This window comes from Drosophila sulfurigaster, chromosome X (assembly GCF_023558435.1).
Source record: "Drosophila sulfurigaster albostrigata strain 15112-1811.04 chromosome X, ASM2355843v2, whole genome shotgun sequence".
In the NCBI taxonomy this organism is placed as follows: Eukaryota; Metazoa; Arthropoda; class Insecta; order Diptera; family Drosophilidae; genus Drosophila; species Drosophila sulfurigaster.
Genome location: NC_084885.1, coordinates 13,853,763 through 13,866,527, shown reverse-complemented (window position 1 = coordinate 13,866,527; position 12,765 = coordinate 13,853,763). Strand labels below are relative to the sequence as shown.

The 12,765-nt window shown below is 29.7% G+C and overlaps 1 protein-coding gene across 1 annotated transcript in view; it reads right to left on the bottom strand.

Annotated features, from left to right (window-relative positions):
• Positions 1–12,765, bottom strand: part of LOC133848950 (voltage-dependent calcium channel type A subunit alpha-1) — a 62,357-nt gene that overhangs the window by 6,095 nt on the left and 43,497 nt on the right. Inside the window, 6 exon segments of the mRNA XM_062284710.1 lie at positions 1,644–1,844; positions 2,678–2,844; positions 3,261–3,382; positions 10,030–10,089; positions 12,138–12,346; positions 12,405–12,607. Coding sequence (XP_062140694.1) covers positions 1,644–1,844; positions 2,678–2,844; positions 3,261–3,382; positions 10,030–10,089; positions 12,138–12,346; positions 12,405–12,607 — 962 coding nt within the window.

The window sequence follows — 12,765 nt, the reverse complement described above, 5'->3', positions numbered from 1 at the left end:
ATATAATAAGCATACGAACTATACATGAACATTAAATAGACATATAGTATTTGTTTTTTTCTTTTTTTTTTGTTGTTGCTTTGTATTATATTAATTTGCAATAATTATATTTGAAATAAAGAGAAAAAAGATTAATCAAATTTATTGAATGTCCATATATAATAAAAGAAAACAAAACAACTATGGTCTCATAATTTAATGCATCAAAATGCACAATTGGTTAAGATGATTCAGGGTGGTCAGTAACTATATTTTTTATTTATTTATTTTTTTTTTTGTGGTAGCATGCATGACTGTCAACTATGGAATACATACAAGTATAAGGACTATATATAGTACAAACGGCTTAGAGACAGAGCGAGAGAGACAGATAGATAGATAGATAGATAGATAGATAGAGAGAGGTAGAGAGAATGAAACTAGGATAAACGTAATAGTGCCAAATACGAAATATATACATATTACAACTTTTGTCATCAACTGCGACCTAATTGCTTCATTTTACAAATTTGAAGTATTTTTCTTTGCTGCTGCAAGTCATAAACAATTTTTGACACCCGTTGCCACTCGAAATGAGAGCAAAATGACAATTAGAAATCGAGTCCCACATAGCTGCTGAGCTTGATTATCTAAGAAGGTTTTTCAGAAAGTACCATATTGAGGGGTGTTTTGTTTTTGTTGTTCTTTTTAGCGAAGTAAAATTATGGAAAAGGACAAAGCACATAGATTCTTGGTCAGTAAATTTGGCGGAGAATGACTTATAGGTATACTAATTGAATTGAAGAACTGTCTTAAGATGGTCATACAATTCAATTGTATTATTATTTGTATTATGATTTTTATTATACATACATATGTATATTCTTCTTTTCGTTTCGTTTCTTTTCTTTCTCTTCTTTTTTGTTTTAGATTCGTCAGTCTACTGTCCGTACTAAATTTCTCATATATATTGGTGGTGGGTCTGCATAATTGATTAATATTAATATTAATATTGGAGTACGATAATATTATAGTCTTTAAAGTTGTGCTGTATGCATATATCTCACAACCGTTTAGTGAAAATTTCTTGTTGCCAAATTGAATTGTGTAGATTGATGAGGATGAATGTTTGTACATAGTATACATAATGTATAAGTGGTATTATGGGCACAAGAGATATATATGAAATATGAAAGCTGCTATTACGAGTATTATTGGTTTTTGAGTACGAGTACAAGTACATACATACATATACATAAGTAATGTTCAATGTGAGAATGCTCAGAAAACAACTGAGAGATGTTGTGTAGAGTTTATAAAGGTAGTAGTAGAGTAGAAAACTGTTTAATTTTTTTTTTTTGTGGAATGAAATAACTTCTTATGGCATGACATGACAATACATGTACTTGTTTTTTAATTAATTTTTTTTTAGCTATTTGGCAGCTAGTATGTACGAGTAAGCATGTCTGAACTGATTTTGATAACTGATGTGTATAAGTCGAAATGTTTGAAGAAATTTGTGTAGAAGAAAGTACTAGCATATATAGAGAAAACATGTAATTTATGTTTTTTTTAATTTGATTTGATTTGATTTTGTATTGATTGTGTTTTGATTTGATTTTGATTGAGTTATCAGCTTTAGATAGCATGTGCTAAAGATGTACCCATATCAATCCCATAACCAAGTCTGTCTCGTTCACGCATCTCCTGAAGTCGAGCGGGACTCGGCGATCGTGATCTTTGACATAAACTTGTTGTCCCATATGTGGGATAAGGCAGTTGAGTGCGTTTACTGCGAGACAAATGACCACCGTAACGAGAAGGCGAAGGCGAACGGGCCGGACTTGTCGATGCTGACCATGAACCTATATTGTACATATAACAACAATAATAAAGAAAACGACAATAATTAAGGATGTCGGGGCACAACAGTTTACGTATTGTAAGAATTGCATTAATATAAAGTTTTTTTTTCGTTTGGTTTTTTTTTTTTTTTTTTCGTTGGTAAGTAAAAGCAAACTTCATTGAAATTCAAAATCAAAATCAATAAAATTTGTAAAGAAACTGTAATAAATGGAAAACGGAAATGAAATACAAGTATCAATTTAAAGATAGTTAAGTAAGCTGTAGACATATCATATGTGTTTTTTTTTGGTTTTTTATATGACTATGAACTACTGAATATTTTAGATAAAACTTCGGATTCACCGAATAAAAAATGTATGCACTTTATATAGATATATATATATAGTATTAACAATAGCGTTTGTACAATATGACTGATATTTTTCACATTTATTAAATTATTCTCCTCATTTCTGCAATATTTCCATTACACAACTTTAAATGTCTCTTGACAAAAAAACACAACACAAAAATAGAGAAGAAATAATTGAAGAAAAAACAAAGGAATAAAAACTGAACAAGAATAATTCAAGCAAAACATTGAAACGCCTTTGAAATGATGTAAAAACTTAGCCGACACATTGCTATCAGTGTACTTCGTAAGTACTAAGTAGTAGTAGTAAAGGACGCTTTAGATTATTAATTACTATTTATGGTTAGATTAGCGACCGACTCACACATACATTCAGAAGTGCATTAAATACATACATTATAGTTCATACATACATATGAGTAAACTATGTATATGTAATATAATGATGGCAAATACTAAAGTGGAACAATCATTTCATACCTCTTGGATACCGTGGATGGCTGTTGCCATGCCTAGTTGGATGGCGAGTCTCCTTGACCATCTCTACAACATTAGATACGGTATCGGAGAATCCGATATCATGATGTATGTATTGATGGCCACGCCGTCTAGGACTTGGAGATCTTGCTAATGGAGAGCCGTTGTGTCTGTGATGTGATGGAAGAAAACATAATTGAGATTCAAATTAGTATGGTAATTATTTAATATTTTATTAGAATATGTGATTGGATATTTAAAAGTGTGAGCTGAACTGTGATATACCCGTGGTATTAAAAAGATTAAATTATACCAAAGGCTATATTTGATATATCGATAACAATATAACAATATACGGAACAAATTCTAAATCATACAGAAGGCTTTATTTTCTACTTCGATATGCTATTACCAAAAATATAACAATATACCGAAACATTTAGTATTTTATGGATACCCCAGGCTATATTTGGTAAGCTAGTAAGCTAGGACCCTACATTTATGAGCAGCAGTATAAGAGTACAGACTTATTTTGATCTTCCCCATTTGTGCAGATTAAGTGAGAGTTAATATTAATTTATCTTACCTCAAACTAGGCGAATGCCGATGGCCATTCATGTACGAATGTCCAGGATGTAAATGGCCCGCATCGGCGCCAGTCAACGATTCTTGTGATGGATGCCTCGATGCATCTTGCAGTTCCAGCATCTATCAAGAGAGTTCAGAGGTTGAAGTACTCATTTGAAATAACAAAACGAATGAACGATACCCATTTGAAATCAGGCACAATATTGATGACTTTTTTCTGTAGTACGATGCATTTAATTGACAATCAAAACAATCAAATAGACATGGGCCAGATTTCGCATGGATTCATTCATTGCGCAAAGAATTATTTATATATTTAGTGTACAATAAAAGCTACTAATGTTTCCTATGCTCTGTGTGCGAAATGATCGATCGGTATTGAATCGTTTAGTTCGTATCATTTTCAAATAAAATTGCTTACTTGATTTTAAAATTGTTATTTAATATTTTATTCGAAATAAACGGTGCTAGATTGATCATTTCGCTCACTCTGCTAAGGCTCCAATATGGGAGCGAAGGGAATAATACATACGTATATATAAAAGCGACAAAAAATATATGTATGTGTATATATATGTATATATGGCGTATATATATACGCATACATATACTTGCGTAGATATTAAAGGATTATATATATATATTATATATGTATGTATATAATAAATTAAAAACAAATATTACTTCACTGCAACAAAATACATTTCCAAATGCGGATTAAATTGCGCTAGGTTGAAGTATCGAAAGGTTCTTAAATGCAGGATAACCTTATTTAAGGCGTGTAACATATAAACAAGTTCATACACTACTTAGGAGAATACATTTATGTTGTATATATGTATATATACTCGAACACTTTGAAATTATTGTCGATTTTTCGTTATTTGGCTTTGTTTCTATCGTATATATACGATATATGTATATATACCACATATAATATATATACATATCATTTTATATTTTATCATGTTGACTATTGTTTTATTTGTGTGACTTTTTTCATATGTTTTTTTTTTGGTTGTTGTTTTTATATGCCAATTGATACCCAGATTTATCTATATAATTGTAGTTAAATGTTGTCCTATATTTATGAAAAACCAAGTGACATTCTCGTATTAAAATTAATCAAGTGTAATAATAAGGAAATGATTTCAAACTTAATGTCATTACACAGCTATACCGTTAAAACTATTTAAATAGTATGATGCTAGTTTATATAATACTGAATTATTGTATTTTGTAGTAGTGTATATAGTATAGGAAAGATTGATAGTCAGCGAATCTAAACTAAAAAAATTAAGCGTATGCATAAGTACATCAACTAATTGTTACTACAAGTATTTACATATATATATATATATTCAAAGTGTGTGTGTTTGGGGTGCATCTAGTTGAATCCAGAGTTCATATGCTTATTTACATTCTACTTATGCTAATCATAGTTTATATACATGCAACAATTGATTAACATATGCATAAATGAAGGGTGTTTTTAGCTGTTTTTTTTGTTTTGCTCATAACATATATATATACAAAAAGTTGTTGTTGTTGTTGTTGGATGATTCCAGTTTTGTCTTTGGTGCAAGTGCTGTGGTGTGGTTTATCGGCTGTGTGATTTTGTCCATGATTGAGCGATGTACCCGATGTATGGTATGTACTTACCACTTTGGCAAATAAATATATGTTCGAGTACGAGTTCGAGTACGAGTACGAGAGTATATACTGTCTCAGATATTCTTGATTGATCTTAACATTTCACCCGGAAATATTATATTATCTCTAACCACATACACATATGGCTAAACAAAACAAATACAGATGTACACAGTTCAGTGTGTATATATGTATGTACGTACGTATATATGTGTAGGTCTACATAAATTAAATACAAAATATACTATAGTTAAATATGTAAATATAACTTGACTAGTTAGTTAGTTGTGGTGTACACACATTTGTATGCCCAGCCAGACTTAGTTTTTGTTTGAAGTGCAACAACATAGAGAAGAGCATCTTGTACTTCAGAGATATATCAACATGTACATATGTATGTAGTATGTATAATATGATAACACTTTGGAATAGGTTCGCTTTTTGAGAAATCAATATGTAAGAAATAATTGAATCACAAATGAAATGAAAATCAAATGAATAACATACATAATTGGTAAGAAATGAAAATCAAATTTAGTGTTGCACATTTTTGTGAGGAGGGGAGGAAAACAAGCAAGTATAAATAAAAATGAAAATCCAAAAGTAATGTGAGCAATGTGGAAAGAGGCTACTTATACACGTGACTGTATTAACACTATAGTTGGAACCTATAGCTTTGCTTTCTAATTGAATTGGTGATTGAGGTACACGAATTATTGAGAAATCGTTTTGATCAACAAATCGTTCTGCAAGTCAGCTTCAGTTTTACATATGTTGCTCTGATTTCAACATCGACATATCGACAATATACATACATGTATGTATGTAACATTTATTTGTCTAATTCAATAACAGTAGCGAGCTCTCCCGCGATGCTGCGGCGCTAACAACTTGCAAGACTTGCTGATGAATTGCCTACGTACATGTAAGTACTTATACATACGATCAACGATCAAAATTACAACATTGAGTACGGGTACTAAGCTTCTCTAACTGTTTAAAAATTGGCTATGCAACATATATGTATGTATGTATTGTATTGTATTCTTTGATTGATAGAGAAATTTGCAAATTGTTGCTGACATGATGATGTACGTACATAGTATGTACATTCAATTATTTCACAGATACACATACATACATTCATATACGTGTACATACAGTTGTACACACATACATATATATATGTATACATATATACATATTTAAATATATGTATTACATAAATAAGTATATAAGTTATACATATTACGTAAATGAGTGAACGTTTAGTAGTAGTAGTAGTATATTCAAAGGTACTAGTGTTTTACTTCGACTTATTAATTAATTGGTTGTGAACAACATTTATATCGGAAACGGATTATTGACACAAAAATTATTCACATATATTCATATAATATACAATTATTTATTCTTGTTTTAGTAAATTTTCGATAAATCGATAATTTGGTTTACCGCTTGGAGTTTATCAAACTTATTCACCTTTTTGTTTCTGAAATTATTTAAAAATTAGAAAAAAACAATTTACTTATGTAAATGTACAAAGCACAAAATTTGTTAAGTGGTTGTTTTTTTTTTGTTGAATTTTTTTTTTTTTGTGTGTTATTGTTTTGTGAGTTTTTCAAATTAAAAACGAAAGAAACCAAAAAACACAATAGTTAACACGTATTGCTTGAACCTTGCAGACCCATACATAATATTTAGCGAATTCTAATATAAAATGATGAATGATTATGAATTTAATGTGACTTTGGTTCCCATATGTTCAATATCTTTAAGTCTTATTCAGATTTGCTCGGTTTGAAAAATACTGGAAAAGGAGTTCTGCTAGTTTATAGAGATACATAAAATGTTGTTCGGTGTAGATACGTACATATATCAATCAAAAGAATGTTCGATTGGAAATTATGACTCAGTTCGTGAAAAGAAATTACTGTTTAATCGAATATGTCTAAATATTCCTTTCTCTTTGGTGAAATATTAGAAATTTGTGGCAAGCAAATATTTTAGTGAACTATGTTTAATAGCATAATATAACATACAACTTTGTGTTAGAATCTATTGTGGCATGGTAAACCAATTGCTTGGGAAAACCAATCGTTTTATTGCGTAAAAAATGGAATGAGCTAAATACGTTTTCAAGGGACACTTCACAGAGCACAATTATTGTTACTTTTGACAGACATTTTGCAATCGGAATGTTCTTAAAAGCTTGTTGTTAGTAGTACATAATAATGATGGTGATGATGAGTTTAGATTCAATGATGAGTTTGTTATTTTGATGATGGCGTTGGAATTACTTTGCATTTGACGAGTAAATGTTAAAGTGAAGTTAGTTAGTTGTAAATTACCTAACAGATCGCTTTCTGATCGTCGTCCGACGTGCTAGTGTTGCCAAACTGTTGTGTTCGACATCACCGTTAGCGTGATGAGTGCTCGTTAATAAATGTGTCTGTGAGTTGGCGGCTCCTTCCCCGTTCTGCTCGAAACTTATGGAGCCCTGTCGCGATCCTCCTTTGTCAAGGGCGGCCATATCGAGCAAACAGTTAAAGAATGATTGTTTCTATTGGTATTGCGATTGCGTTTGCAGTGCAGTTTGTCAATATTGCCGATGCCAGTTTTTGTTTTTTTAGTTTTTTTTTACGGGTGCCATTTATCAGAGTTATATTCATTAGATTAGTAGTTAAATGATTTTGGATTCAGCGTATTTCATTGTTGTTGTTATTTTGTTGATTGCAAACGTTGTATTAATTTTGTTTGTTGTAGTTTTGTTGTTGTTGTTGTTGTAGATTAGTTGAAGTTGGGTGAGTGATGAGTGTCGAAAGTTATGGTTTTATTGCAACGCATTAGGATTGTTTTTGTTTTTTTTTTTTGATTTTGTTTATTTTCATATTTTGTTGTGGTATTGTAGTTAAACGTTAAATGGAATGTAAGAATTATTATAGAATAATTGAAAATATAATAAGTAGGTAAGAAGAACAAATAAATGTGTAAATGAAAAAATATTACAATTTATATATTGTAGTATGTAGTATATGTATAGGCATATGTGTATTTATATATATATACACACATGATTTAAAGTCTCAATTGCTATATAAATGTATAATATATGTTTACATATACATAAATATGTTTATGTCATACGTAGTAATATGTTATATATATGTATGTATATATGTAGAAAGGGCAAATAGCGGTATATTCGGTGGTTTTGTTGACTTCAATTCATTGTATGTACGTACATATGTTATATAGAGTAAGTAAGTAAGTTGTGTGTGATGTGTATATACCATTTAGAAATGTTTGAAAGCACTATGCGATTTATTTTCAATGTGTCTGTATATATGAATCGATTGATGCTTTCGCTTTATATAGTAAAATGTACTAGTAGTAGTAGTAATTGCTTAGAAGAGATTTGAGATTTTGGTTTTTTTGGTTTTGATATGGTAAAAACATGCGCAAACATTTTTACAAATCACTAGGTTTCAAGAAAATCTAAGAAGTATGTCTATTTATTATATTGTTAATGATATTATTATTATTATTATTATTGTTAATATTATTATTAGAGTTGTGTGTGCCAATTGAAGAAAAACGTGGACGGTACAAGTGAATTGAAATTGAATATTTTTAATATGTAATTATTATTATTTCGATTTAAAATGTTTTTTTTTTTTTGTTGCTTGTGATTATTAATATTTTTTTTTGTTTTTGTTGAGAGAGAGAGAGAAAGGAGGTGTGTGTCTTTAAAAGTAAATATGCTAAGTGTACAACTGAAAAAGATTGCATCTTAATGACACGTTTAAATCCGATAGTATTTTGTTGCATGCTAACGTTTAAGCTTAAGGTCTGTGATTAGATTAAAAATATGCAAAACATTTTAAGTTTTACCCAAGAGTATGGACTAATACAATCTGTTGCATGCCTATCAGTTTTAAATTAGTATAGGAAACTCAATGGCAAAACTTTCAAATTAAATAAAAAATATATGTATTAAATATAGGACATTTGCCATGGTTTTTTCACCACTATCGTACTATCTGATTTATTTTTGTATTCTTTTTTTTCTTTCTGTTTTTCAATTTGTCATTTTTCTATACGTTATTTGTTTATTATTGATATTTGATTATTACACATGTGGGTATATAGGGAATAATAATATCATAACCATTATTGGCATATATATGTATATGTGAGTGTACTGCTGTTAGTGATGCATTATAAAATCACTACAATAATGTTCATACTAATAAATTGCTGTTCGTATATATCTATTTAAATATGTTATGTAAATATTTCTCTAATATATGTATATATAGTATCATAATTCATTACAAGGCCTGTCTTTAAGAAAGCGAGTGTAATGGTGCAAAATCTTTTTGTTGATTATGTGCGATATTAAAATTTCTCAATGCAATCAGAATCGGCAAAGATAAACAAAAAAAAAAAAAAAAAGAAAATGTTGCTCTAGTTTCGTTCATTATAAGCATAAAAAATGTGCATTTTAAAGGCACAAGGATTTTAGTAGACGCGCAATTTGTTGACATTGTTGAAAAGAATCGTCTTGAATTACTTTGAAAATTGCTGAATCGGTTCGTAAAGGTATACGTTAAAGCGGAAAATCTGGAGTCTGGAAAATTTGTTGGCGCTACTCCTCTAGTTTATCATAGTAATTCCTAATTTGAGTGCTTTATATGTACATACATATATGTACATTTGATAATCTGGAAGTCTTTTGGTTAAGCCTTTTACTTGTATCCATGTGAAATAGGGAAATAGATATTGTGGTGTGAATGTGATAAGCGAAAATATAACCATAGCATTGCAAAGATTTTTACATACTTAGGTGGTTTGTTGTAACTAAATAGTATTTGAGAGATTTGGTATTGGATGTCTATGGAGAATTGAGTTGGCATTATATACTAGTAGTAGTGTATTATTATTTGGTTCCTATATATGCACGTTCCTATGCGATTATGTACACATGCCTCTAGCCAAAAAGTTGGTAAATATTTGCAGACATTTTGTAATGGCAAACATGTGAAAGAGGAGCTTATTAAAAGGCAAAGTAAAATCAAGCGAAAGATATTTTAAAAGTTTTTATTATATACCGGCTCCTCGACTGCCGTTGGGCTATATTTACGATCATCATCATCTTCAGGTTTCTTCCGCTATCATTGCCCGATTATCCAATTACAAGTATTGTACGACAATTTCAATTTTATCAGATTTTTTTTTTTGGTTTTTTTTTGGTTTGTCAGTGTTAGTTAATCGTTTGTGCATATTAACAAGAATAAAACAATGTGTCATTTAATTACTTTTTATAAGACTAGGCGAGTTTTTTAGTTTAATAAATGACTTTGTCATTATTATAATACTATTTATCTATATTATCTGATAATCTCAGAGAATTCTGAGTACCCTGTCAACGAGCAAGATCGATGAAAATAATATCGTAATATATAAATTTTGATTTTGAATTTCTGTCGAAAAATTTGTGAAATAAGAAGTATGAAAATTCCTTTATAATACCTGTATATGTTATGAAAATAAGTGTGTTTGTATGTGATACATTCTTTTGTTGTTTTTTGTTTTGTTATCGAAACTACTTCCTAAAATAAACGCAACAAATACGAGTACAATCACAAACTTGATAGTAAAAGTACAAAACATTTTTAAGTCTACCAATATACTTTACTAATGGTGTATATAACCAACTGATTTCGTATAATCAATATAATTGAGTGCGTTGTTCCCGAATAATGCACCATTCGTTTTGTTTTTTTTAGTTTTGTCGTATCTGTACTATCTGATGAGATTGCCCTTTAAAAAAGAGCTAATATTGTGCATCAATTGGGAAGAACACGAGAATTTGAAGAGAAATTTGAAGTGCCATCAAAACTTTTTCCATCATATGAAATTGCATTTGTATATACTAGAAATTAAAAGAAAACGTATTGAATCTATGTATGTATGTATATATTATTAGAAGAATCGGTTGATGAGTATAGCCGAATGCCAACTTCCACGGCTTTAAATTAGATTGAAGTTCCAAAAGATCACACTATTAAAATCTGAATTGATTTACATACATATAAGTCTATAAGGTTGAAGAGGAAATTCATTTGATAGGTGTGAACTTTTTTTTTTTTAACTTTTCTAGAATATACGAGAAAGGTGTAAATCATTTTCTTATTTGTGAGTGTACTGAAAATATAATTCTTGGCTAAAGTATACAAAAAATATTTTTGGTTTTCGTGTGCGTCAAATTTTGATTTTAAAGTAAATAATATACATAAATATATATAAATGTCTGTACATGGCACATATGATGGAAAAAGCTTTATTTCTGGGGCTTATTGAACGTTAATTAATTGAGTAAGTATATGTGAAAAACTTGCTATATATTTGTTCCACATAGATACATATGTGACCAACATATAAACAAATATATTAAACGTGAGGTTGCATATAAATTGATTATATACCTCCTTCCAATTCTGCATTTAGTTTAGTTCATAATTAATACGTTTTGTTGTGGTACATTTAAATGTTTGTTATAATTATTATTGAGTGTTCAAACATTTGAGAAGAAAAATCATAATATTCATTACTCATTTATTTAAATTTCTTAACATATTTCATTAATGTCATTGTAATAGTAAATTTGAATTTATTGAGATTTATTCAATTATTTAAGAAAGTGTCTAATGCAAATATTTGGCAAACGCCTTCTATGCTATATAGATAACCTATGAAATGTTTGCGATTTTTTTGAATAGGTTTTTCTGTTTTCATATTACATCGAACATAAATAAGACGACGACCTCTTGAACGAAAGACAGTGGTGCAATAGTCCAAAATTGTAAGCAAAATAAGCAATATGTTTTTTGTTTTCGTAGTAGTGTGATAAGTCATAAAAATGGTATTTTATCAATTAACTTGAGTTCCTATATTATAAAGTTTCCCAACCATATAGTTCCAATAAGAATCAACTTAATACTATTCTGATTCGTCATAATAAACATACTTAACCATTAAGCATGTTCACAGTAAAATTCGAAACTACGATGAAGTTTTAAATCATTTTTGAAAAACAGACTTATCATAAATGAGTCGTAGCCTATGTTAACCTACTACGTAACTGAAATACGTTTATATAATATAAAAAAAAACATATTTTTGTGGATTATCGTTAACGATATTTGGAAAAACTTACCGGCATGCCTGAATCAATTTGACCAAATCTCGTATTTCGCCAGGATTCCAATATCAGGAAACCTGCATAGATTTTACCAACTGAAAGTTTTCCTTTATTCAACTGATCAATGGGTGGAACCAACAAGTTTAACATTTTCTTGGCCTGCAGCGGCCAAATGTTTGTGATCGTTTCTCTGAGCTCCATATCCGCCTGATCCATTTCCTCAGCTAAATAATCAATTATTATTTTTTGTAAATGCTCAAACTAATTTTTGGAAAGACTTACGAGCTCGCATTTTAATGCTCAGATTCTCCCGAATCAGTGCAAACAATGTTGTAGTGAATTGTACTCTTAATTCATCATCGAGTGGCATATTCATTCGTATAAGTTTCTTGTAGGCAAGACGGTTGGGACACTTGTTGCCGAATCCCAGTGGTGGATCCATGTTTTTCAGCATATCATACATTTCGGTATAATGTATCCTACCACTGTTTGTTTGTTTGGTTTGTTACCAAACAGAATCAGAAAAATAATTAAATCAGTTTTCAATCGCCTGTAAATCATAAAAATTTTGCAACACACAAACATTCTCTTCGAAAAATCGAAGGTGCAGACGACAATCACAAGATAATTTCTTTATCATCAA